We start from the raw sequence: 27,123 nt of genomic DNA, 5'->3' as shown, positions 1-27,123 counted from the left end.
ACACTTGTTTCGACACAAACAAGAAGCTTACGACAAGCGTGCAGCAAAGAAACCGAAATTCTAGGCAACTCAAGATCTAATGGTATATAGTAACTTCAAAATTTTTAGAGGTATATCCAGAAGCGTATCATTCGAAAAACAAATTAACATATTCTGTTCCAAACCTTAACTCAAGCTTTGACAAAACTGAAATTTACGAGAGGCTGGTCATAGAGACTGAACAAACTAATTCGACAAAAGTTGGGGCCTAAGCTGTGAGCTGCTGCGACTTATTAAGAATCACACCCTCATACTTGACCTGGAACCATTTCATGGCATCATCCTTTGTGACCCTGTGCCGGATCCCCACGCGAGACTTGCACCTGCGACGACGACCCACACGATAACCTGGACGCTCCAAAACAACGTAGAAATCCATTCCATAGATACCAGTAGAAGGATCGTACCTGAAAGAAAGATAATAAATAAACAATGCATTGAGTAAGAACATCAGATACATAAGACAGGAAAAGCAACAAAAGAGTCCAAACAACAATCAAATTGACGCAAAGTTTCTATAACCACTTCCAGGGCGGAATACGAAACAAACTAAGAACTGCTTCCTAAGAGTCACTGTAAAGTTATAGGACAATCCTAACTAGCAAATACACTACTATGCATGCAAAACGCCTGTACATAGCAGACGGAAATTACATGTCATCTACAAAATTCAGCTATTTCGGTCTCCTGCAAAATCACGAATCCATTTATTCTAGAAAATAAAGCAGCTTACTTGATTCCCAAATCAATGTGCTCCTGGATGCCAAATCCAAAACAACCAGTGTCACTAAAGTTCCTTCGTAGCAACTCATATTCCTTGACCTTCAATCCACTCTCCAAAAGTTGCATTGCCTTGTCACCCCTCACGGTGACGTAACAGGCAATCTTCTCATTACGCCTGATACCAAAGGATCGGACAGTGTACCTTGCTATACATTGAAAATGAGAAAATCACACAAATACACGGTATAGAACAGATGAAAACATGTACAACAAATACTCATAAACCAAATGAAAAATTACCATCCAATAAAAGGAAAATTCCAAAAATTCATACATTCACACTACCTAGTTCCACAAAGCAAAATACAGAAGAGGCTGGTCTATCAGCAAAAACCTTTTTTACTAGAAAATTTAACCAGAGTTAACAACGTCAATCCGCTAGACTCAACGTCAATCTGCTAGACTCCTTAACAACTAAGTCATTAGCCAAGACCTTAAACATATCTAACTAGAAGGGCTAAAAGCACGAAAACAGAACAAAGTCCACACTCAATTCAACTTTTGGGCTCTTGGAGCATTATAGACAAAATTCCTCAACCGTTGAAACAATATGAAGGTAAAATATAGGCAAATTGATGAAACACAAAGGAAAAGATCATACGCAAAAACCGCCCCACGATACAGATAAAATCAGAAAACTCTTAATGCACTCAAACTCATAGTCAATTTACGATTCCGAAAACAAATAACAAAAGAAGTAGTCAACATAGTGAAACATAAATCCAAGATTTTGATTTCATTTCCAATGAGAACCCCCCAAATCCCAGAACCCATGAAAAAGCAAACTAATTTGTAGCAGCAGACAGATGAAATAATGGAAAAAATGAATTGCCAATAAAAATCCAAATAACAACAACAAAGCCTTTTCCCACTAAGTGGGGTCAGCTATACGAATCCTAGAACGCCATTGCGCTCGATTTTGTGTCACGTCTTCCTTCCGCCAGAGCCAAGTACTCTAAGTCACCAATAAAAATCCAAACGGGTAAAAAAATTTATTACCTTTGGAGAAAACGGGTGTTTGGCCACTGAGTTGCTCCAAAACCTTCAAAAAAAAAAAACAATTAAATCAAACAGAAAACATAAATTCCTCTACAGGCTCTACTAGAAGATGGCATTACAGAATTTGTGTGAGATGGGTGGTGAGGATAGCAATGGGGAGTACCTTGGCGGCTCTCGTGAGTCTATCTCCGCTCTCACCGACGGAGATGTTGAGGACCAGCTTCTGGACCTTGATCTCCCTCATGGGGTTCGCCAACTTCTTCTCTTCAGCCTGCATTTCTCACACACCACAAAATCCAAATCACAACCATTACCAAACTTGATTAACCAACACCCAAATGCAGAAATTAAACATTGAAACCGAAGACAGAGAGAGAGAGAGACCATTCGGGATTGGTGGGTGGCAGCCGCAGGAGCTGTCTGGTATGAAGAGTGAGAGAGGGTCAAGAGCCCAAATATGACAAGAGGTCCAGCTTATGCGGAGCTAGGGTTTTAGGAGACAGAATTACCCCTCTTAGACTTTCAAAATTACAGTTTTGCTTTTATGTTTTGGAAAGGGATCATCTCTGAATCCCTTCCTCTAATCCATCAAATCAGGGGATTCGTGCCGTTAAAATTTGATCAAACGGCTGCAAATAGAGATACACTTTAAAAGTTATAATAACTTCAACCGTCGAATCAAATTTCAACGGTACGAATCCCTTCATTTGGTGGATTAGGAGAAAGGGATCCGAAGAGGATCCCTTTCTAGGGCTTCGGTAGCTTCGCACTGGCCCGCCCGTGGAGAATATTGTCACATGAATCACTCATTCGTACTTAGCATATTTGTCGATTTGCCTCTAAAATTTGTATGTGACGTCAATTTTCTTCTTGAATTTTAATTTTAGTTTATTATTGTTTAAATTTTTATAATTAGCATATTTCCTTTTAAAACTTTAATTCTCTCAATTACTCTCTGAACTTTTATAAATAACCGATTTTTCTCATGATACTAAATTTTAAAAATTTTCATCAAATTTATTGTCTATTTTGATCACGCATACAACACATGACAACTGTATGAGGCTAAAAGAATGAAAAATTGGATGTAAAATTTTAGATCTAATGCAACGAGGAAAATTGACTATTTATAAAAGTTAAAAGAGGTAATGGACTAAAATTAAAATTCTGAAAAAACACTAACAGTAGTTATGTTTTTGTCTCTTTCTACTTCATGGGAGAATCTTTTATTTAATACGCCTATTGGGCCACGTAAGCCGTCAGTAAAAATAGAGTACTTACTGGTCAGTAGTTATGGTTTTGTCTCTTTTAATGGAGAAGAAAAGCCCGCTAGAACTAGAAGCGTCTGGATTGAACGAGAAAAAGCTTCAGTTTGAGGGAGCAAGGTTTAAGCGGCCATTGCTACTTTTCTAGGGTTGCAGTTGCAAAGAAAAATACAGGAGTAGCAGAAGAAGAAGAAGAAGAAGAAGAAGGTGTTCGGAATGCAGCCCTACGGAATACAATCGATGCTGAAGGAGGGCCACAAGCATCTCTCCGGTTTGGACGAGGCGGTGCTGAAGAACATCGATGCCTGCAAGCAACTCTCCACCATCACCAGAACTTCTCTCGGTCCCAATGGTATGTCCTCTCTTACTCTACGCACTACAAATCACACGACCTTTTGGTTTATCAGATGCATACTTTTGCAAGTAGATTTTTAATTTTTTTTTTTTTTGAATTATTTGTCTGCTTTTTCACTGATCAGGTATGAACAAGATGGTAATCAATCATTTGGACAAGCTATTTGTGACCAATGATGCCGCCACCATTGTCAATGAACTGGAGGTTCAGCATCCTGCTGCCAAGATATTGGTTTTGGCAGGCAGGGCTCAGCAGGAAGAAATCGGCGATGGCGCTAATCTCACCATTTCTTTTGCCGGGGAGCTCCTTCAAAACGCAGAGGAGCTTATCAGGATGGGCCTGCACCCGAGCGAGATCATTAGTGGATACAACAAAGCCATCAAAAAGGTTTGTCAACTCCGTTTTATGACTGATTTTTTTTTTTTTTTTTTCTTTCGTCGAACGGAGATCATTGGAATTCTTGTGTTCTGAGTTTTGTTCCGTTTTTTGAATGTTTCAGACAATTGAAATCTTAGATGGACTGGTTGAGGAAGGTTCTGAGAACATGGATGTGCGCAACAAAGAACAAGTGGTTTGTAGAATGAAAGCTGCTATTGCCAGCAAGCAATTCGGGCAAGAAGATATCTTATCCTCGCTTGTTGCCGATGTAAGTATTTAATTTTATCCCCTTATGTGTTATTACTTAGTTTCTACTTCAGCTACTAAGTTACTTTGAAGCCAAGGAAAGAAGAATAGTATATTACTGTTTGCTAGCAATTTCTAATATTGGATGATATAGGCATGTATACAAGTGTGCCCGAAGAACCCGGTAAACTTCAATGTGGATAATGTACGTGTTGCAAAGATTGTGGGAGGGGGTTTGCATAATTGTACAGTAGTTCGAGGTATGGTGTTGAAAACTGATGCTCTGGGGAGTATAAAGCGAATGGATAAGGCCAAGGTTAGCAGTCCTTTATGTATATGTACTTTTGAACAGTTTGCATAAAATGTACATGCTATACCCTTGAAATTACGTGTTTTGTTTCCACATGGTCTATTAAAAACTTGGACAGATTACTCATTGCTAATTACTTTGAGTTGTCCTTTTAGCGCCACTTATGGAGTTTTCACTATTCTTCACCTTTGGACTTTGATATAAAGGCACAAATTATTGGTTTCTCTGGAACTGTAGGGACATTATACTGAGAATCTCATTTAAAATTTGAAGCAACTTGTAAATGATGGGCAGAGGTGCACTTTATTTGAACTTCCAGCATGGAATGCTGGGTGTAGGGAAGGGAAAATTCAATGATTGTAACAGGAAAGTTAGCATGATTATCATTTATCATACTTTTTCGCCACCATTAAATGACATTAAGCTGGTTGATATTTGCCAATGTCAGATGCGTAAATTGATTTGCTTTTTGTTTGTCAGAGACAGTTTAATTCAATGATATTTCAGAAAAAAATCACTGGAAATGGTAGATTTGTTGAAGGATTAAAATAAACCTTTGGTCTGTGTTGGTCTGATGATGTTTGATCAAAGAAATACCAGTGAGAATAGGGTAGGTGTTGGTCTGTTTTGGACTTACAATGTCCCCTATTTGTCACACTTCAAACCTTTGGAAGCAGGAAAATAGTGACCTGGTTAACTGCAATTCACATAATAATGTAGTATTTTACTTTTTTTAACTGTGACGGCTTGTTTAGTTTAGTAAACTCTAAAGACTTTGGAGAACAACTGATAACCCAATAAAGTCCAATGCTTTACATTCTGTATATATTTGACCATTTTATTTGTTGTTTTTGTTCTATGTAAGGGTAATTGATATTCAGACATATATATATATATATATATATATTTTTTTTTTTTTTGCTTTTTGGATAGTACATATACCTAATATGAGTGTGCTTCAGTCTTTCGTTTATAGTGTTAAATTATTGAACCAAAAAGGGTTTGGAGCTAAATTTGTTCTATGTTTGTGTTTTGTGAATTGTTGATATGAATAATAGTAATTAAATTTATATAGTTTTGGTGCCATTTATTTTTTAAACTTTCTTCTGTTGTAGTTCATAATTCTTTATGATTGTTCATGCCTGTTGTTCGTTGTGTGATCCAGTTCTTATTAAAAAAATCCTTTGACTTTTTTATGTGCTCTAAATATATGCTTGCAAGGTTCAGGTATCTCAGCTTGTATATTCTATTTTACCTTTTCAGGTTGCTGTGTTTGCTGGTTGTGTTGATACCTCTGCAACTGAGACCAAAGGAACCGTCCTAATTCATACCGCTGACCAGGTAATTGACGAAGAGGAAGGTGCTCTTTGTGTTGAAGCGGATTAGTGAGAGAAATCTTTTGTGTTGTAAATAGAAGTCCTTTATTAGTGAGAGAAGTCTTTTATGTTGATAAGTTTTTATAAAGACACAAATTATTGGTTCCTGTGGGTGTTGCGAGGACAATATACCGTGCATCTCATAACCAATTCGTAGCGACATGTATATCTACATGTCATTGATGATTTGGTACAATTTCCCTGTGTCTAGAATTGTGTCATATATAATACATCTTAATAGTTCCTCTGACGGGGTCTCACATTGTGGGATTCCAACCCTTTTGAACTACGCTCTCTTTGGGTTTCTTTATCATCCTTTCCATGTAATGAGATAATTTGTTATTCTAGGGTGTAATGTTGGGTTTTAGGATTAGGGATTTAGAATTTAGCTCTGTGTTTGGGGCCTTGAAGTGTGGGATTTGAATATTTTGCTGCATTGTTTGGACATTTCCACTTGAACTGTGAGATCCTGTTTAAGAAGCAGTCTCGTGTATGTGTATACTAATATAAACATATAGTAGTTTAGGTTTTCATATTTAAACAGTGTTAGGTTGACATGGGTTCTTGAACTCTAATGACAAGACTAACCTCATGTACAAATACAATTAAGCCTCATGACTCTACTGAAATCTAGTGTGTATGCAGACTACTGTAAACTCATTGTCCCTTACAGATCCATGCAACCACTTTTGATTATATTCCTTCTTTATTTTTAGTCTCAGGAAATTGAGACATGGTAAATATGTTTGAATCGGGTGATGACTGAATTATTTGGTATTTGCATGATTAGTTTAACAGATTTTATTTTAAATCGTTCTGACCTTGTCTTTCTCTCTTTGGTATTAGCAATATAAAATGTCTGTTTCTATAGTCTCTGTGTATTACTGTTTTGCCTATATGTTTCCATTATTTGCAAAGTTTAGTTTAACGTGGTTGATATGTCATTAACTAGCAACTGTTTTCTTGGTCATCATGTAGCTAGAAAATTATGCAAAAACAGAAGAAGCTAAAATTGAGGAGCTCATCAAAGCAGTTGCAGATTCCGGTGCTAAAGTAATTGTCAGCGGAGCAGCAGTTGGAGAGATGGCACTACATTTTTGTGAGCGGTACAAGTAAGTGTTAACTTCTTGTTATTTTTAACTTTTTCGGACCTTGTAGCATTCATGCTACATTAACTGTTTTACTTAGAACTGCAGAATCAGATAAACACTTCAACATGTGTACTTTTAGATCTCTTTAGATATCCTTGAGCTCCTTTTGTGTTTTGACTTTCTAGTTCTTGGTTCCAGGCTCATGGTGTTAAAAATCAGTTCAAAGTTTGAGTTGAGACGCTTTTGCCGTACAACTGGTGCTGTTGCCATGGTAATTTTAGAAGAATTTGATATCTTATGAGAAAACCTGTTTTTGGTCATATAACTTATGAGTACCTTATCGAATGCTTCTTAATACACTTTGTATTTTTGCAACAGTTGAAGCTCAGCCAGCCTAACCCAGATGATTTGGGATATGTTGACTCTGTCTCGGTCGAGGAAATTGCTGGTGTTAGGGTATGTTGAAAGTTGTTTCCATGAACATCAGTATTTTCATGGGGGTGGGTGTTGAGGTGAGGTTAAGACATGTTACTTTAATTGGAAGAAATATAAATAATTAAAAGAATTAATTACAAGTATAAACTTCCCAGAACAAATAACATTCACTTTGTCCTATAAAATACAGTCCCAAACTAACCTCAGTATATCAATTGTATATAACTGTGCAAACAACCAATTGAGAAGGTTCAAACTCTCTCAGAAGAAAGCTGCTCAAGTATTCAAAGATAAACAAAAAGCATAGGAAAAGATACAGGTAGTTTGTGGCATTCTTGCTGTCACTGCAGCATCGTTTGTACCTTGCGCCGTTTCATTGTCATGGCAGAAGCATGTCTTGCTAAACCGTACAGCAGAGCCTGTTCTTCGGCCTTGCTCTGATTCACACCAAATGACTGAGATAACAACACTGGGCATAGAATTTGGTTTATAATTTTTTTTTTTTTTTCTCTGGCCTGATTTGTTCTTCCTTATTTCTTTTTAACCCATTGATTTATCATGCAGGTCACTGTTGTGAAGAATGAAGAAGGGGGTAACTCTGTATCCACTGTGCTTCTACGAGGGAGTACTGACAGTATATTGGATGACCTTGAAAGAGCAGTTGATGATGGAGTGAACACGTATAAGGTAATTTACGAGAAACCTTCAGATTCATATGTTCTTCTTGGGATGGTTTTGTATTACCTCTGCATCATTACTAGTGTATGGTTCTCAGGAACTTTTAAGAAAATTGTTTAAGCAGGTGTCCAAGCCATTGGAATCTTTCTATCATAATGCATTTCATTTTCAGGCAATGTGCAAGGATAGCCGTATTGTTCCTGGAGCTGCAGCTACTGAAATTGAGTTAGCTAGGAGAGTAAAGGAATTCTCTTTTACAGAAACAGGGTAAATAGTCTCTGCCTTTTGTATTTTATTTATGTTTCAGTGATTTTTTATATGTAACATGCCTGTTGTTGGCCTCGATTGGGCATGAGTGAAATAACGTACTAAAACAATGGTTTTGCAGATTGGATCAGTATGCTATAGCAAAATTTGCTGAAAGCTTTGAGATGGTACCTAAAACACTGGCTGAAAATGCTGGGCTTAATGCAATGGAGATCATATCTTCTCTATATGCTGAACATGCATCAGGAAATACCAAAGTTGGCCTTGACTTGGAGGGAGGCTGTTGCAAAGATGTGTCAACTCTTAATGTTTGGGACCTCCACATAACCAAGTAAGCTGTTAGATGTCTTGTAACAATCCATGCTTTTGTGTGAGAGTTCTCAATACGTTGTATGCTGTTACAGCTGTGATGTTTGACGCAATATTGTTCTGAAGATTAAGTTTTGCACATTAAATTTTGGTCTGAAATTTGTTTGCAAAAGAAGTTTTAAGTTTTGTGGTCTAACAACTACATCTTTATGCTGAAATCCTTTATTCACCACATGACCTAGTCATTGAGTTATAATGAAACGACAATGCAACATTTTTCATTTATTTGTTTTAAAGATACTTGTGGATGGTTCACATTAGTCAATATGAGCTACAGCTGCGTGAAAGGATTTGTAGTATTTTGGGACAAATAAGGTTTCATTTGGATAAGTGAGTAGTAACTTGAAAAGATCTTGAATTCATACATATTGGATATTTTAGTAATTGTAGACTGTTCTTTTTCCTTAATTTATGGGAATCAATGTGTTTTGGTTGGTCAGGAAAGTCTTATCATGTCTTATAGGTAACAATCTTCTTTGTTGGGCTGTTTGTTTCAGGTTCTTTGCTCTTAAGTATGCTGCAGATGCTGCCTGCACTGTTCTACGAGTAGATCAGGTAATATATCTTATATTTGCCAATAAGTTTCTTAGTTTTGGAGTACCCAAACTTGGTATGCACTTCTTTTATAAATCTCCGGTTGCATCTTTTGAGGCGAAAGTAGAAAAATGCTAGTTAGTTAGAAATTGGTCGAGGCACTATGGATTAATTGTCTATTTATCTTTTTGTTTTATGAAATGTTTCTCTCATTTCATCTTTGAGCTACTTTCTAACTTAGTACACACGCATATATTCATGTGTACCCACACAAAGCAAAGTTCCATTATAACGATAAAGAACCACAAATGTTAGTTTTTTCTTTTCCACAACAGAAAAGAAGAAGGATAGTTTTGTGCACTGTTTTACTTTTTTAGTAAATTTGGCGTCAGTGCAGAAGGCTTGATAGGAAATAGGAATTCTATATGCTTGGCTGTCGGGTTTTCTGGTTACCTAAATATGTGAGAGTAAATTTTCAGCTTCCAAATGTATTTTCTAATAGAGCATCTGGTATTGTTACCCATCTTATCACAGCTGAGTGTATAAGTTGGGGGTCGTTTTTCAAAGGTTTGGTTGATTGGCTCTTGATGATTACCTACTAATAGAAAATTAAAAAGGTTTGGTTGATTGGCTCTTGATGATTACCTACTAATAGAAAATTAAACGACGAAAACAGGATCACAAAGTGCATAAAAGCTATCTTGATGTCTAGTCCAGTGTCGAAAGTTGTTTATCTAATTTCACGACTGAGATGTTTCTAATATTCAATAAGAAGTGTTTATTGACAATGCCTTCGACTGTGTTGCAGATCATAATGGCAAAACCAGCAGGTGGCCCAAGTCGGAGAGATCAGCCTGCCGGGATGGACGAAGACTAATTTTCGTGCGACATTTTGTTTCATTAAGATATGAAAAGCACATTTTAGAAACAGTTTTTTTTAGAGGAAAAGAAACTTATCGCTGATCACACTTTGTAAATGCCACTTTTATGTTACAGTAGACGCGTTGTTTTCCCGATGTTGGGGTGTACGGATTTTGAATAGGAAAGACGATTTGGTGCTTGAGCCATGTTTAGTGAAAAGCTTGAATGAATTTTGTTCTCTGTTGTATTTAGCTCTTGAATCTTTTTCAAGCATTAGTGATGAATGCCACGAATATAGTCTGAGATTGTACAATCTTTGCTGTAGATGCTGAATGTTTGTAATTCGAGTTGGGGATGGTGAGTCGACTTCAAGTCTTTCTCGGGAATTCTCAGTCGCTAGAGGGGATAAGTGCTATATAATTTAAGTTATAGCTTCGTTTCGAATTGCTCTTGAAATGAATGAGGGTGCATTTAGAGAATTCCTTTTGGGCTCCTAAAGCAGTTGAAGTGCTTTAGAAAGCACTTCCAAGTGTGTGTGTGTGTGTTTTTATTTTATTTTTTTTATATAAGGATTTATTGGCTTTTTTACCAAGGGTTCATTGTAAAAACATTTTCAACAAAAACATTTTCAACAAAAGTGTTTTTAGTCATTTTAAAAGCACTTTCAAACAAGCCCGTAAGCTGTCAGATTTGTCAGTTAGATAAATGCTGTATTGCCAAAACTTGAAACCACTGAGTTTCTTTTTTGAACATAGAAGATATCGTACCATACATTGATGATGTATTAATCCTCTTCTTATGTAGCCTGGATACTACATGAGGGCACAATGTAAGCCAAAGCAAAGCCAGTGGCCCTAAGAAATACATTCATGGGAGTTTGAACTCAAATTTGGCATTTCAAACCTTTACTCGCTTTCCACTAAACCAATCCCTTAGGATTATGCTTAAGGTTTGCAAAGAAACATTTATGTGGAACTTTGAACAGATAGGCTGAGCCAAGAGAAAAAGTGGTAGTGTCCAAAATATACATCCAAACAAAACAGTTTGAGCAAAAAGGATGAGCCTCCTAACAAACCAGTGACTAGAGTGAGTGGAAGCTGTCAAAAGCTTCTTCATTCTCTCTCTTACTCCCATGGCTTCTCTTCTTTCCTTCTCTGTTCCCACTTCAAAGATGATAAGAGCTTCTTCAACAGCTGCTTCTGCACCGGCAATTTCGGTTCCAGAGACCCTCAGTGACAAATTTGGCAGAAAAGGCATCAAGTTTTCTGAGTCGGACAGCGTCCCAATTGTTGAGCTCACAGTCAGAAATGGAAGTTCATTAAAGCTTCAAATACCCAATGCCCATGTGACTTCATACAAGCCAAAGGTGTACTGGAAAGACGACGGCTTTCAGGAGGTTCTGTACACCATTCCAGGCAATGAAACGGATTCTACCAAAGCCAAGGGGGGAATTGGTTTGGTTTTGAATGATGCATCGGAAGCAGGCGCTAAAGGCTCACTTCTTTCCGCTTCCGAATGGACAGTTAAAGATGTTGATTCCGATGCCATCGATGCTCTCCAGGTAATTTTTCGATTGCAATTACAAACAAAAACTCCAGGATACACTGGCACATAGTAAAATTTTCGGATGAATGTATTGTTTCCTTATTTTCCCATTGGGTTCGGAACTTAATTTGTTGCAGGTTGAGCTAAGCAGCACTAGTGGAACACTTGATATAACATATGTTGTGACACTCTATCCAGTAAGCATGGCAACGGCTGTGATTGTGAAAAACAAAGGCCGGAAGCCGGTGACTATGACGAATGCTATACTAAGCCACTTCAAATTTAAACGACGAGGCGGAGCAGCAATCCAAGGTCTCAAGGGATGTGGCTACACTGCGCACCCTCCCCCGTCTTCTCCTTTCGAAATTATGTCTCCCGGGGAAGCAATGAAAGCTGACACTCCAGGGTGGTTCTCTTTCGGTTCTGAGGCTCGAGAAAAACCAGGTTCCTGGAGCCGGCAGGATGTGCCGTACACCATTTTGAAAAACAAGCTCAGCAGAGTCTATGCTGCGCCTCCTCAAGAGAGATTGAAGCCCGTTTATAACACCCCACCTTCAAAATATGAAACACTGGATCAGGTAACACATTCATTATCTACTATTTTTACATTTAAGTCCTGAAAAACATAAACATAGCTTATGCGCGTATAGTTTAGTGATATTTAATCTTCACTTTGTTGGAGCACGTATTGACGGATGAGAGTTTCATGTGTTTTTTAATGGAAAAAAACACATTTAGTCTAGTGGCAGTTATATACCTTCATTTTCTGAGCTCAAATCTCATGACCGAGAGTTTGATGTGTTGTTCAATCTAAGCAACAAAAAATCGACAAAAACATAAAGGATGGAAACTTGGCTCGGCCGGACGTAAAGCCACTTGATATTGTTTGGCAGCTTCTGACCGGATTTCCCGACTGTGAATCAGGGCCGTGCCACTTACCTTAATCAAGGGTTCTGATTCACGGTCGGGCGGGAAAACTAGCAATCCTATGAAATGTTGTACATGTTCATATATGTATATAGACAAACTCATTTTGTTTTATTGGTTTGTGAATATTTCAGGGGCGTGATTTGTTCTACAGGGTGATACGCATGGGATTTGAGGATATATATTTGTCAAGTCCTGGTTCTTTCTATGAGAAATATGGCAGTAAGGAGTACTTTATATGCACTGGACCAGCTTCATTGCTCGTTCCTGTGGTTATTAACCCTGCTGAGGAATGGAGAGGAGCTCAAGTTATTGAGCACGATAATTTGTCGTAAATAAATCATCTAAAATCAATTTTTTTTCTTCTTCTTTTAATTCTATATATCTGAGTGAACTAATTAATTGTTTATTTTCAATTTAGAAGTGCGTTTAAAATCGCTTTTAGAGAATGAAAGTGTAGATTTTTAGTTGTTGGCGCCTTAAAACCTCACAAACAATCTAAATTCCCTTCGCATCAGCTCAAGATTATATATGAGCTACCACCATAGTTTGAGCCCTCAATTCCCCATGTAACATAGAAAGAAAGCTTCTATTTGACGTTTTTGTTCCAGATGTCTAATAAAATAGAGACTGAATACAACTAGACCAACCATTCATGTCAATTTTGACGGTCTATTTGCATTGAAATTTGTTTTGCCAATACGATGGTATTCAACCAACTTAAGAAGAAGATGCATGACAGGTGTCACATATGCATGATTATCTATTTAATTACTTAGTTCAATCAGAAACAAATTAAAACTAGAGATGGGGTTTCTTAGAACAAGCTTCATGTTAGGCTGCATCCATTTTCTCCATGCTGGTCCCAGCATTGCATATGTTGGCAATTGCCCTTGTGTTATTCCTTCCATATCTTGATAAACCTCCACAACGCCTCTCATAAGTTCCCAACTACATACAAAAATAAAATAAAATTCCAACATCGATTAACATCCAATTTATTAGTTTAATTAAAAGAACTAAATACACAATTAGCACAATAATTTTCTAAAGGGGAGCGATACTCTAATGTCTAAACTACAATAATCTTCCGTGGTGGGATTTGAACTCAGGTGTCAGGCGTCGGATTCATTGCCCTGGCTAATTGGCTTAGTCTGTAACGTTATGTTTGTAGTTAGCGGAAGAACTTACAAGCGTCTTAAAGCAGTCCCAATCATCTACCAACGGTTGCCCCGGAGGCCTGACATTCATCAACAGCTCTGAGGCCATCTCATTCCCAAACAAAAGCTCGCCAATTTTCTTTACGCTGTAGTCCGCATGCTCCCTTTGAGAAATTTCATCCAGCAGCTGCTTCTGAGCTTCCAGCTTCTTCTGAGAACCAGTTGGAGCTCCATGGAACTGAAGATTAAAGGGACATGGTTCATAGATTTAAGACGAACATCTCGAGCTCATAGAATTAAATTATCAAAGTGTATGACGAAATTTCTCATATGTTGTCAGACTACAAATCTGAACCATGTATCAACGTTATAATGCAAATAAAGAACATTTGAGGGTAGAGAGGATAAACTAAGAGTTTAAACCTTGAGCAGGAAGTAAATGAGGTCAGCGTCGAGTTGGTTAACAACCCTTGAGCTCGATGCGGAGGTGTCTTTGATGGAAGTGAAGTATAGCTAGGGTTTGCTGCAGGAGCTCTAGCCATGTAAGTAGAGAGGACATCCTGCCTATGACTCATATCTCCATACTCCATAACATGAGATGCATTTGTTCTTTTTCGAACCTGTAATTTCGTTGACATGATTATCATACATTTACTTTATATGGCAAGAAAATTTCTTATATTGCAAGACTACAGATCTTGTTTAGACATTTAAATAAAATCATAATTTACAGTAAGAAAAGAGGAAGTTGCAGATTAATACTACATTTTAATTTAAAAAGATAATTAGATTTAAGACTAAAAAAAATTCACGATTTTAAATGGGACAGGGATCAATAAGCCCCTAAATTTGAAAAGACAAATTTCATGATTTTACCAGTTCATATTGCTTGGCCAAAGTTTCTGTCTGCAAATCTTCTGCATCGCTGCTGTGAATGTAAATACCAAAAGTCCAACGCAAGAGCAAAGTAATTAGTATCAGCCTTGGATTGGATTTAAACTTGTTTAAATACTGATAAATCAAAGTATTTTGTTGCATTAAAATATGTTATATATATTGCATGCATACCAATCCTCCATCCAGGATATACTGTACAAGTCTCCCAACCAGGTGTGATATTCTGGAGGAACATGAACTTGGCCAGGGCAGTAAGTTGCGTAACTACTCTCTTCTGCATTTGCTGCAGTCGTAGCGTAAATATTTATGCTGTTTGGAAGGAGACCCTCAAACATACTCCCAGAGCTACAAGCTTCCAGGTAAATTACCTGATCATATATATAATTTTTATAAATAAATTAATAAATGCCTTAATTTTGAAGTGGTAATTTAGATTTAGTGAGGCAGCGGAAAATTCTTATGAACTAGGATTTTTTTTTCTTTTCAAATTATTATTATTAAGAAGAATGAGGGAGTTCGAAAGTATTACGTTGCGGTCCATGACACATTAGTAGAAACCCAACACCCAACACCCTATTCACTTACTATTTATTAAGTCAAAAAGAATTCTTACCATGCTTTTGTAACCTTTAGAGCAACTCCATCGTGGGGGATAGCCCAGTGGACCAGCAACCATTTCATCCAATTGCCTCCCTCTCCTTGCCCCAGCCCATGCAGGCATTTGGGCTGAGGGAGGGAGGGGGGCCTGAGTGATAGGGTGGGCTCGAATCGCAGGGCTGAGAGCCTGAGGTCAAATGATGCATGGCTGACGTCAGCCACGTTATAAAAAAATTTGCGTCAGACGTGTGTTGTGCACGTGCGTGTGGGGGCGCGTCATCGACAGTTTTTCAGTCGGTGGGGCTAGCGGTCCATAAGTTTGGATTTCCAACAGTAAAAAAAAATTTCAAACCTTCCCCAAACGACTAGCTGACATAGCACAATATCAGCCGTTGGATTTCAGATCAACGGTCCACGTTATTTGCCTTTAATAAAAAAAAGACAAAAAGGAAAAAAATTACAGCTGTGCCACGTGGCACAATCTGGAGGCTTGGATTTCAAATTTTTGTTAATCTAACGGCAGAAATTAATTAAGTTAATAAAAAATGTTAAAAATTAATAAACAAATTCAAAAAAAAAAAATTGATTTTACTTTTCTATCCTCAACGATTGGTTAAAAATCTTATTGTGCCACATGGCGCGATGTGATTGGTTACAAATCTTATCGAAATCTATCACAAAAAATTGTCTTTTCGGATAATGACACGTGTCACAACGAGAACGATTAAAAATCTTATCCGAAATTACAAATAAAATTATTTTGTATTATTTTATAAAATAAAAAATACTAATATTTTATTACCTATTGTTATGACTATTTAGTTAGGGATGGAAATACAAAAGGTAATTACTGTTCATTAAAGTTAATTACTATTCACTGTAAAGGATTTTACAGGCAGTTGCCTGAGGGTCTTTTATACGCTAGAGTTGCTCTTAGCCTCATTTTTTTTTCTCCAACACATGTACAAGATCTTTAGCGTAAACAGGATCACCAACAGGCATCCCTGGAAACATTTTATGCAGACGTCTGTAGTTATGCAATAATTAATTGGACAGAGATCAAATATAAATCCTTTTCTTTTTTTAATTTAAATACTAATTTTGTACTAGTTAAAAAGTCAAAGAAACTTTTAGCAAATAAAATCCAAATTGAAAGCTGTGCCATTTTTGTTTTGGTTTTTACTTTGTGCTTGAGATCATATACGGAAAGTATAAAGCAGAAATAAGAGATGAAGGGTGGTTGAGGGAGATAACGAAAGAACGACAAATGAATAAAAACAAAATCGATCTTGAAAACAAATTGAAACAATTTAGGGGATACCCTTTTTAGTTTTCGAAATTTTATATCTCCTCCCGGCATTCATCCATTAGCTCTTCTGTATTTTTCTCTTGCACCATATATTTTTCTTATATCTCAAGCACAAAAAATACAAACAACAACAACAACCGAATTTTGTTCCACTAAGTGTGGTTGATTGTATGAATCCTAAAACGTTACTGCGTTCGATTTTGCGTCAAGCACAAAAAATGAACACTAAAAATAAAAAATCAAATAGTTATTAACGTAATGGGAAGAATCCAAATAGACCAAGTGAAATGAAAAACCCCAACCATTCTTTCGGGAAAAAGGTGCCAAGAACTAGAATTTCTTCTTTGTTTCCCAATAAGGTTTTGGTTCATAATTTGGGGCAACTTCCACTTAGGTTTTTCAATCTTTATTGGGTTCTTAAATTTTATTGCACAAGTCACACCTGTTCGTAGAACCTCGGCAAGAAAATAAGAAAAATATTAATAGTTACTAACCAATTAATCCTGTAGCACCATGATCAGTATAGTATATGAATACATGATCATTTGGACCACTATTCAGAACCTTGCCACTACCTCCACTGAGGGCACTTTTGTTCCCAAGAATAACTGCATACAATTCGCTGCATTCACATCATCCTTTATATAATCCTGATTGAAAAAATGAAAAGAAAAAAAAAAATCTAATCAAGTACATCTAAAATCTGCGCGCTATTGTTGACAAAGAGCTAATCTCATCTTATTCTTCTATATTTTCATTAAAAAAATGAATTACGGTTAAACTTATAATTATGCTAGTAATTAGAATGAGAAATACCAAGGGGACTCTCTCAAAAAATGACACTTTTCATAGATTGTCCACTCCTTATAATTTTGACACAATGCTTTATAATTTGGCACAAAAATTAACAATAAACTGTAAGATAACAGAAAATCCTGTTAGCATTACTCAATTAGAAATCAATTAGAACAAATAAACCTTTGGAACTCCTTTATAAACATCCTTGCCGTCTGGCTTGTTGATGATGACACCAGGTTTGGGATTATCCTCGGCCAATGCAATATCATCATACATGAAAACAATGATATTTTCATCATTCATTCCACCTTTCTTCAGTATTTGGCATGCATGGCATACATCAGCCTGCAATAATTAAGCCACAGTGATTTTCTCTATGCAGAATGTGTGGCCTTTGTTTGAGGTTAAAAACGGATCAATAAAACATATCATCGATATGTTATTTACACGAGCATTATTTTGTTAGAGGACGAACGCTTTGTAGAAAGAAAATTATGTGCTCGTTTGAATATTTTTTTTAAAATGACTGAAAAAGCTTTTAGAGGAAATATTTTTCTATTCCAAAAGTACTTAAAGTATTTTCTGCAAGAAACACTAAGAATGTGCTTCTTCCAATAAGCACTTTTAAGTGTTTTTTAAGGATTTACTTGCATTTTTACTAAAGATTGGTTCTAAAAACATTTTTACCAAAAGAGTCTTCAGTCATTTTAAAAACACATCCAAACGAGTTTTACACTGCAAGCAAAAATTTTGGACAAAATGAAACCTGATGCCTATAATTCATATAACCATTTGATCCAGCAACTAGAAGTGCCCATGCGTGTTTTTCCCTCATCCTCGTTGGTATTTGGCGAGGCATTGGCGATGAGGCACCAACTTGCAACAGTCAAGCTTAAAAAAGCAAGGTACAGTAACACACTCCAACCCTGACTGGTCATGATTTTGTACTAGTTCAAATATGTTCTTGAAAATTTTCAATGAAAAATATTTCTCTAAGGCTTAATTTATAGTGTTTTGTGGCTGAGATTTATTTAATTATTGGTTCAGATTAGATCTTCCATGTGTATAAAATTCATAGCTAATTAAACAAATCCTTCCCTTTTCTTTTTCTTTCTTCTTTTCCTCAAATTTTATGTGTTCAAACTCATTTAAACAAAATCTAATAGCTAATTAATAAAATCCACCAGCCATTTTTTGTTTTCACAAGAAAAATACATCTGTAGTTGGACCAAATTTTGCGAGTTAATAAAAAAGACATTATAATTCAATTGCTTAACAACAGTTATCCTTATACCCGACTACCAAATATTCCGAGTTCAATTCATTTCCCATGATATCGTTTATATCAAAACAAACAAGTTTCCATGAATCAAAGTCTTAGATTACAAAATAAAATAGTAATTTAAAGCTAACATGCAAAGGTTCTTTTATTTTATTTTTTTTTTCTTCTTCTTCTTCTTGATTATAATAATTATTGATCCCTTTGCTTATTGGATATTTTTTTTTCTTTATTCAAAACGAAAATATGTAATTGTGTAAAACCATCTATATCTCCTTTTCTCTACTTTTTATATTTCTCAAATAATTAGTTATTTACTGTATAAGAATCAAACTCATGAGTTTAATATTAAACTCGAGAAATGAAATCACTATTTAAAACTCAAAATTCTCAGACCATCTCAAGAGTTTGATTCCTATAAAATTGAATCAAACTCAATTTTTCCGACCCAATGGGAGGCCTAACTGTCATGATTTATGTCACATCCCGGCCCGGCGCCCCACCCCCGGGCTCGACACCATTGTAGCACGATATTGTCTGCTTTGGGACCCTACCACACCCTAACGGTTTTATTTCTGGGAACTCACACGAGAACTTCCTAGTGGATCACCCATCTTGGGATGGCTCTCGCGCGCTACTCGCTTAACTTTAGAGTTCCGATGAACTTTTAAGCCAGTGAGCTCACAAAAGGCCTCGTGCTAGGTAGGGATGAGAATATACATATAAGGATCACTCCTCTGGACGATGTAAGATCTTACAATTTAAACTTAAGCTATTCAAAAAAAAAAAAAATACTTCACCAATTTAAATCAACCGCATCAACTAGCTAGTTACTTGAAGTTTATTTTCTTTAAAATATGGAGTAGTTTGTTGAACCTGCTATATGAAGAAGGCATTTTGGGCAATGTGTTCAACCTAGGTTCACGAGGCTACCAACCTCCTTTAGCGTTATACCAAAGAGGAGTTTTATAGTTGCAACCAGAAGAGAAGGATAAAACTTAGCAAAAGCAGGAAGAAGAGAGGAAATCAAAGGATTCCCAAGTTGGGAATCCCTATAAATTAAGGAGGTCAGTATGTTGAAGGGGACAACATCGACGGAAAGATGGGATGGACTAGGGCAAGAACGCACCAAACAGAGTAAACTTCCTCGAAGTGCAGGAAACCTTATTATTGAGCGATAAGCTTTCCTTTCATTCTTCCTTAAGTTTCCTTAGGCTTTATAAAACTACCGAAGTATTAGAAACCCTAGATTAGCCATCCTTAAACCATGCATGCAAGCACAAGCTATCTTTCATGATAAACCAGTGAACTTTTAACTTTTATGCCACGTTTCAATCAAGCAAGTTACAAGTTATTGTAATTATTCAATCATTGCTAAATCAGAATCATTAATTCATCTTGAATACTTTCTAAGACATGTTAATTTTTTTAAAGTATTGCGGGACTTGACATCGAAAATGAATAAAAGGAGTTGAGAGATTTTACCAAAGCCCAAATCCAACTCGATCATGCATGTTTTGCATCCACTATTTTGTCTTGCAATGCAAATGCAAAAGGACTCGTATCTTTAAACTCAAAATTTAAGAATACATGTTTTTGCATTTGAGATTTGAGTAAAAAAATCAAAATACTTAAATTCTTTTTGGACCAAAGACAAAAATATAAACTAAAAATTTACGTATTTACGAATTTGACTACAATAATTATGACGGTTAAATATAATTTATGTGAGTATTTGAATTTAATACTAATTTGCTTAAAAATTGTTGGTAACCATTTCGGATTGCTCTAGGTGGATGGAGCGACATGGGAAATGCTTGTGCTGACCAGTGGCAGTGACTGCAGAGTCAGTCAAACCCCGTAAGCATTACAGCCAAAAATGGAATTGGCCATCCTGATCCAATTTATGGGATACTATGATTCCTACATCTTAATTATTTATCATTTATCATGCTATTATAAATTATTTAATTTTTTTATTTAAAATTAAACAAAAATACTATTTGATCAAAACTAATTATACTATATACGATAAACGATTAAGATGTAAGATTTTCACAAAATAAATCAGAAGAAGATCATTTTCCACCAAAAATAACCAAGTAATTAGTAACTAAAAAGAGCGAGAAGAGTGATGCCAAAAGAAGGGTCAGCAAAAGCGTAACTGATGTTCTAGAAACAACGTACACAAAATTGTCACGCACATCAAGGAATCCATCCCAATTCCTATCTCTCTCCACCTATATATATCAACTGTTAATCCCTCGATCTTGTCACCTCCCATTTTAGAAACCAAAAGTCAGGCTTGCTTTGCTGCTTCGGTTTCCCGCATCCCTTCCCGTTCCGATGGCGCTTTCCCGGAAACTTGTTCAGCAGCGGAGCTCCGTATTCGGAAGCCGATACATGTCGTGGTGGCGGAGCGTTGAGCCGGCTCCTAAGGATCCGATTCTCGGTGTCACCGAGGCTTTCCTCGCCGATCCAAGTCCCGATAAAGTCAATGTTGGAGTGGTGAGCCTCCTTCATCATTTTGAGAGAGAGAATTATTAAGCTTTTGATAAGAAAGAAATTTAAACATTAATTTGTTTGTGTGTTTATATTTTCTCTGTGAAACTCGATTAGCTCAACTGAGACCGGAATTTTCAGAAATTTTGGAAATTCGGTAGGAAACAGGGCCATGAATACAACAGTAAAAAAAATTCCGGTACTTTTTTAAATTTTCACTTTCTCAGAAGCCAAACAGGAATTAAATGAACTAAAGGAAAAGCAGTGGATAATTTCTTTTGTTTGATCCGAATCGACGATAATTTGAATCTCAATATTTCTGCAGTAATATTTAAGATGATTTTATCTCTTTTTTTTTTTTTCCTTTTTTTTTAATGTTTTATTTATTTTGTAATATGTTTGTCAGTCAACAGCTAACACAGTGATGCTGATTTATCTCTGAGCTATGTTGTTTGTTCATCGCGTTTAATAATTTTTTTCATATTTATTTTCTAATTATTTTGTTTAATTAATTAAAGGGTGCGTATCGAGATGATAATGGAAAGCCAGTTGTTCTGGAATGCGTTAGAGAAGCCGAGCGGAGGATTGCCGGAAACTTAAACATGTGAGTAGCAACTAATTTAGCTACATTCATCATTTTCAAAAACTAAAAGTTTGATCCAAGAAGGATACCAAATAGATTGATCCGTCACTTCCCCATTTTTATGCATTTTTAGTATTTTTATATTTATAATTAGAGCTGTGAAATTATTCGATACGTGTTGTGTTTCACAACTTGCCAATGTTTCAGTGGTCCCTTTAAGTTCACCTTTACATTGCCCCACTCAGGCACAAACACATTTGATTCTTTTGTCACATTGCTCACATAGTGTGCTTCCTTTTCACCATTTGGATTTAGATTCTTAACTTTATTATTCATTGACTATCTCTATCATCCAAGTAATATATGCTTCTGCTTTGTCTGTTTATTTAATTTGGGGAGTACTTGGAGCTAACGGGAGACTTGGTGCAAAACCAAGCGCAGTGGCGTTCTAGGATTCATATAGCTGACCTGCTTAGTGGGATAAGGCTTTCTTGTTGTTGTTGTATTTTATTTGGGGAGTGCTGGAGCTTTATAGAATTGGATGTTTGATGTACTGAAAAACTGGACTAAAAATTGGCAACTTTAGAAGATAATCATGTAAAGTCAGTCCATGCTTGGACGTGTTTTCTTGATAACCAGGTTGTGGTGAATGAAATTTTTGCCTGTATATTGTATTGTGACTTTGTTATTTGAGTTTCGTAATGTTGTGTCTGGTATTCAATAATTGGATTTGGATTGAGATTTCATTTCCCTCACAGCTACATTATTGGATGATTAAAGCATGGGTACTACCACCCTATCTAGCGTAGAGTTGTAGCCACTACCTTACCGAGCTGTTTTCACTTTACCAAAGTATGGGGTGTAATAGTTCTTAGACCTTACTAACCCATCATAGCTGTCATATGTTATGGGTCTTCAGAATGGTGCAGCTCTAGTTGCTGACCCTCAATCTTTCTTCATGTATATATCTTCTTGTAATTGTACATCTCAAGATTAGTATACAATTTCCTTATCAAAATCTACACAAGAAAGGGTTTATATAGGATGTGAAATGTAGGAGAAGTCTGTTAGCAGCAGTAGCAAAGGAACATGTAATCCTTTTACAATTATGAATAGAGGGAAGATAAGTAGGTAGAATAGAGTTATTCAATCTACTGTTCGTAGACACCCTAAACTGCTACTCTCCTTATAATTCAAAAAGCACTTGTGCTAGATAAGTTACTGTGGGAACTTTTGCGCAAAGTAGAAAGTAAGGACAGGAATCTCGCAAATACATGCATCTTTTACATATTACAATAGGAACTAAAGACCAAACACTTTCCATTGTTATTATGCAAGTTCACTTATCTTCTTAACTTCTCCTTATACTAAGGTATAGTGATTTACGATTGGTTTGTTCTCAACAGGGAGTATCTTCCTATGGGGGGAAGTGTGAAGAAGGTGGAAGAAACATTGAAGCTAGCATATGGGGAGAATTCGGAGCACATCAAAGATAAAAGGATAGCAGCAGTGCAAGCTCTCTCTGGAACGGGTGCATGCCGTCTTTTTGCAGACTTTCAAAAGCGTTTTCGTCCCGAGTCTCAAATCTATATACCAGTGCCAACATGGGCCAAGTGAGCATTGTTTAGAACTTCTTTTATTGCTTAAAAATTTCCCACTCCTCTCCATTTTAACTATTAGCATTTGCTGATGCGGCGCTTCTTAAAATGAAATATCAACAGCCATCATAACATCTGGAGAGATGCTCACGTCCCCCAAAAGACATTCCGTTACTATCATCCAGAAACGAAGGGGTTGGACTTTACAGGACTGGTCGATGACATAAAGGTAGAAAGAAACATATCTTACTTTTACATTATTCCACCTATGTTGTTCTAAAAATTCTGCTGCTTTAATCCTTCCTGGTAAATATAATTTGCATGTACTTTTTACCCTATATGTATATTCTCTTCATTGACACCCTGTTCCTTCCTCTGCGACGGGGTATTGTACAGAATGCTCCAAACGGCTCATTCTTTCTACTTCATGCCTGTGCTCACAATCCCACTGGAGTGGATCCTTCAGAGGAACAGTGGAAAGAGATTTCAAAACTGATCAAGGTAAATTTCTCAGAATATTTTCTTTAAAAGTTTTTTCTTCTTCTACCTCTAATAACCTTCTGCTTCTCCCTTTGCTTATTTTGATTTTTGTGGTTGATTCAGGAAAAGGGACATTTCCCCTTCTTCGACATGGCATATCAAGGCTTTGCTAGTGGTGACCCAGAGAGAGACGCAAAAGCCATCAGGATTTTCCTTGAGGATGGTCATCTAATTGGAATTGCTCAATCATATGCCAAAAACATGGGACTCTATGGCCAGAGAGTAGGATGTCTTAGGTAATTGTCTATTTCTAAATACTGTCTATTTAATTTGGTACTTTTAATCCTACTGCCTAGTGGCTGTTACTGCAATCTTAATGAAAGTAGCAGCTGCTTGTTTCTTTTGTTCCATCTGTTCTCTCTATAATCCAAGACAAGACTGAATATTAACTATGTGATCAATTAGCAAATTGTGTATAGGATGACATAGAAGTAGGACATATTCTTTATGTTTAGTACTGTGTACAACCTTTACATTTGATGCTTAAATTGATTATAGTCAATTTCCGTTGTATTTCAATCAAAACTCGATGATTAATCTCATACATCACTTTGCTTAATATGACACTGGTTTCATCAGAATATCTGTCCATGCCTTTAACATTGTGAAGGAAACATAGGTTATATATGATAAACGAGCATTCTTCATATTGCAAGTAGTTTGAACTTTACTCATGGACAATGTGAATTTTTATTTTCTCCTTTAAATTACAGTGACTAGTCTTGTGGAGTAGCATTTGTAGGATTATGGCCATATTTTCTAATGCACTTTAGGTACCTAGTGTACACATGGCTTATATGTCCACTCTACTTATAAGTTATGGAAGTATACTAAGAAAGCAGGGGGTCTTTCGGTACATCTTTTATGCTGATGTTCTTTATGTTTGCAGCATGCTTTGTGAGGATGAAAAACAAGCCGTGGCAGTAAAAAGCCAGTTGCAGATGCTTGCCAGGCCCATGTATAGTAACCCACCTGTTCATGGAGCGCTTATAGTTTCAACTATCCTTGGTGATCAAGAATTGAAAACTTTATGGCTGAAGGAAGTTAAGGTAAGTAACTGTTCCTATACTTCTAAGTTATCGTTAGAATTTCTCATTAAGTCTCATTTTAGAGTAGGATAGACGTATTTTCAACTCTTTACCATAAAGGAGATGCCGATATGTGATCAAACCAACTACCAAGTAGGAGCGCATATCCAAGTATAAAGTAATTGAAAGTGACTTTGGATCTATGTTTATGTACATATGTATAGCTTTAATGAAATACTTTTGATACTGCATGAAAAGCTTTGTTTCAAAGCTAACGTTGAACATGAAATATACGTTAAAGAGTGAGGTCTGTAAGTTGATTAGTGTATTCTCTAGTTCCGTATAACATGCTACCCGAAGTACGAGTATGTTCATCATGAAATCGACATGCGGAGCCTCCTATATGTTAAATTGTTTCTGTTAAGTTCAAAATTCTCTTCAGGTCATTAGTTTAAAAATAAGTACTAGCTGAAATATGGAGAATTGAATGGTGAACTGTAGAACTTCTTTAAAAACTTGATCATCATATATAGGCTTCTTGTGTTTACCATTTCTGTGATGAACTTCATTCTTTTAAGGTGATATGCTATAACTAACTTATGCTTTTAGCTGGAAAAGTAGAAGTAAAGTGAACAGAGTACACACCTGGGGACAAACATTTTTATATTTATGAAGTACATCCGACACGTTTGTTTTAGTGTTTCAACTTCCAATGACGGATGTTGGCTGGTTTGCACCTCCTATAAGAAATTTTGTTATGGATTAGCTGGCCAACTTTGGGCTAGGCCTCATTGTCCTAGGAGTGCAAAGATGTTTTCTATTTATCCTCTGAGACTACATAAATTGCGTGATTCTACCCTAAAAACTCGTTCTATTATATTCTTTTTCCTTGGAACTGGGGAATTTGAGGATAAACTTGTATTTCATATTTTTGTTTCTTTTATCTTCTGAATTTTATCTCCATCATTCTTCTCTACAGGGCATGGCAGATCGCATCATTGGAATGAGAACTGCTCTACGAGAAAATCTTGAGAAACTGGGGTCACCCTTATCGTGGGAGCACATAACAAATCAGGTGCGTAGATTCTGTCTAATCATCATATTTTTGTTGTTTGATTATGATCGTCAAACAAACATTACCTAAATTTTAGGGCGCGGGCCTAACGTTAAAAAACACTTTCTTTTTTGTTGGTATTTTCTGTGCAAATGTATTTAATTAAGGGTCCCTTGTCTGTGGTACATACAATCTGTGTTGCTCGGTCCCCTTGGGTCTTCAGCTTGTTTTCTAGTTATGCTATTTACGATCTTGCTGGTTTTTGCAAACAGATAGGTATGTTTTGCTACAGCGGGATGACACCTGAACAGGTTGATCGCTTGACAAATGAATTTCATATCTATATGACTCGCAATGGTCGTATAAGGTACGCTCTCTCTCTCACACACACACACCACACACACTCACGCAGACACACAAACACAAGCAGTGCTGTTGGATATTTCTCACGTATGATATTCATGTGCATGCAGCATGGCCGGTGTTACAACGGGCAATGTTGGATATCTAGCAAATGCTATACATGAAGTCACAAAATCAACATAGAGAATTCAATCGTAGGTCAGTAAGTCCCCAAGGGACCATAGGAACTGTATCAGACATTGATTTGCTTGTCGTCCTCATCTTATGATAGAAAAGGAAGGATCAATAAACTACAACCGCCATTGGTGAGCTCTCTTCAGTTTCGTTCCCCATTTTTTGATTCTGCAAGGGCGAGCTGTTCTCTCTACAAGTAGTCCTAAAAGAAGAGTGACATTTATCCCGATAATTTGTAGTAAAATACTCTGGGTTTTGCTTCAGCAATAAATTAGGTTTTGAAGTATTTTGTTGCATCAAATCATCATAAAGTACAACGATGATTTAGACGATTACGATATTTGCATGGACAAGTTGAAATCTGAATGGTGGGTAATAATGTCTGCAATGAAATTGTGGTTGCATATAATTTCTACCATTGTTCTCTTGGATTCTACAGTCCAAGGAAATTGTGGTCATCCAAAGTGTCATTTAACTTTTGTTATACTCTCTTTCACTGTTGGGATTAAGATTGAACGGTGGGTCATCACAATTTCTTGGACCATGGGGTCTAGGAGAATGAGACTAATTTCTACCGAGGAAATTTACAATTGAGATCAAAACTTGAAAACGTGTCACATGGTGAGGTCTTTTTTTTTTTTTTTTTTTTTTTTTGTTGTCTCTTTATAAAGAGGATTAATTAGTGGTCTCGTCACGTCAGTTCTCTTTTTCAGGGGCCAAGACTCTGAAGCATTTCAGCCTTCCATGACCATCATCGTGTAATTCACTAACGTTAAGAATTAA

General features: G+C 36.5%; 4 protein-coding genes and 1 pseudogene across 5 annotated transcripts; 3 read left to right on the top strand and 2 right to left on the bottom strand.

The window, feature by feature from the left end:
* Nucleotides 1–62: 62 nt before the first annotated feature.
* Nucleotides 63–2,352, bottom strand: LOC103967408 (60S ribosomal protein L11). Of its 2 annotated transcripts, XM_009380665.3 has the most exons (5): nt 2,206–2,352; nt 1,985–2,092; nt 1,822–1,864; nt 773–968; nt 63–446 (listed from the first exon to the last, which is right to left on the bottom strand). In XM_009380665.3, exons 1-5 carry the CDS (start codon nt 2,206–2,208, stop codon nt 248–250), a joined length of 549 nt encoding a protein of 182 aa, XP_009378940.2. In that variant the 5' UTR covers nt 2,209–2,352; the 3' UTR covers nt 63–247. The 2 variants fall into 2 exon arrangements, with proteins under 2 accessions (XP_009378940.2, XP_009378939.2); XM_009380664.2 differs by lacking the exon at nt 2,206–2,352 and having other exon boundaries at nt 1,985–2,098.
* An 807-nt stretch (nt 2,353–3,159) lies between these two features.
* On the top strand, nt 3,160–10,223 carry LOC103967410 (T-complex protein 1 subunit theta-like). The gene is made up of 13 exons (XM_018652401.2): nt 3,160–3,438; nt 3,566–3,828; nt 3,941–4,087; nt 4,220–4,381; nt 5,639–5,716; nt 6,730–6,863; nt 7,041–7,113; nt 7,221–7,298; nt 7,842–7,964; nt 8,128–8,222; nt 8,344–8,553; nt 9,089–9,146; nt 9,934–10,223. Exons 1-13 carry the CDS (start codon nt 3,303–3,305, stop codon nt 10,000–10,002), a joined length of 1,626 nt encoding a protein of 541 aa, XP_018507917.2. The 5' UTR covers nt 3,160–3,302; the 3' UTR covers nt 10,003–10,223.
* Nucleotides 10,224–11,030: 807 nt separating this feature from the next.
* On the top strand, nt 11,031–12,895 carry LOC103967405 (photosynthetic NDH subunit of subcomplex B 2, chloroplastic). Its single transcript, XM_009380661.3, has 3 exons — nt 11,031–11,547; nt 11,669–12,109; nt 12,593–12,895. The coding sequence occupies exons 1-3, from the start codon at nt 11,119–11,121 to the stop codon at nt 12,791–12,793; spliced, it is 1,071 nt and encodes a 356-aa protein (XP_009378936.2). The 5' UTR covers nt 11,031–11,118; the 3' UTR covers nt 12,794–12,895.
* Nucleotides 12,896–13,098: 203 nt separating this feature from the next.
* LOC103967433 lies at nt 13,099–18,078 on the bottom strand (annotated as a pseudogene).
* A 2,634-nt stretch (nt 18,079–20,712) lies between these two features.
* On the top strand, nt 20,713–26,749 carry LOC103967404 (aspartate aminotransferase, mitochondrial). The gene is made up of 10 exons (XM_009380660.3): nt 20,713–21,006; nt 21,519–21,604; nt 22,990–23,196; nt 23,305–23,410; nt 23,578–23,682; nt 23,785–23,957; nt 24,611–24,770; nt 25,729–25,824; nt 26,076–26,170; nt 26,277–26,749. The coding sequence occupies exons 1-10, from the start codon at nt 20,845–20,847 to the stop codon at nt 26,347–26,349; spliced, it is 1,263 nt and encodes a 420-aa protein (XP_009378935.2). The 5' UTR covers nt 20,713–20,844; the 3' UTR covers nt 26,350–26,749.
* Nucleotides 26,750–27,123: the final 374 nt, after the last annotated feature.

Source organism: the organism of the source record quoted next, unplaced genomic scaffold, assembly GCF_019419815.1.
Source record: "Pyrus x bretschneideri cultivar Hongxiangsu unplaced genomic scaffold, Pyrus_bretschneideri_v1 Contig71, whole genome shotgun sequence".
NCBI lineage: Eukaryota > Viridiplantae > Streptophyta > Magnoliopsida > Rosales > Rosaceae > Pyrus > Pyrus x bretschneideri.
The sequence above is the reverse complement of the archived record's forward strand: the minus strand, read 5'-3'. Positions and strand labels throughout refer to the sequence as shown.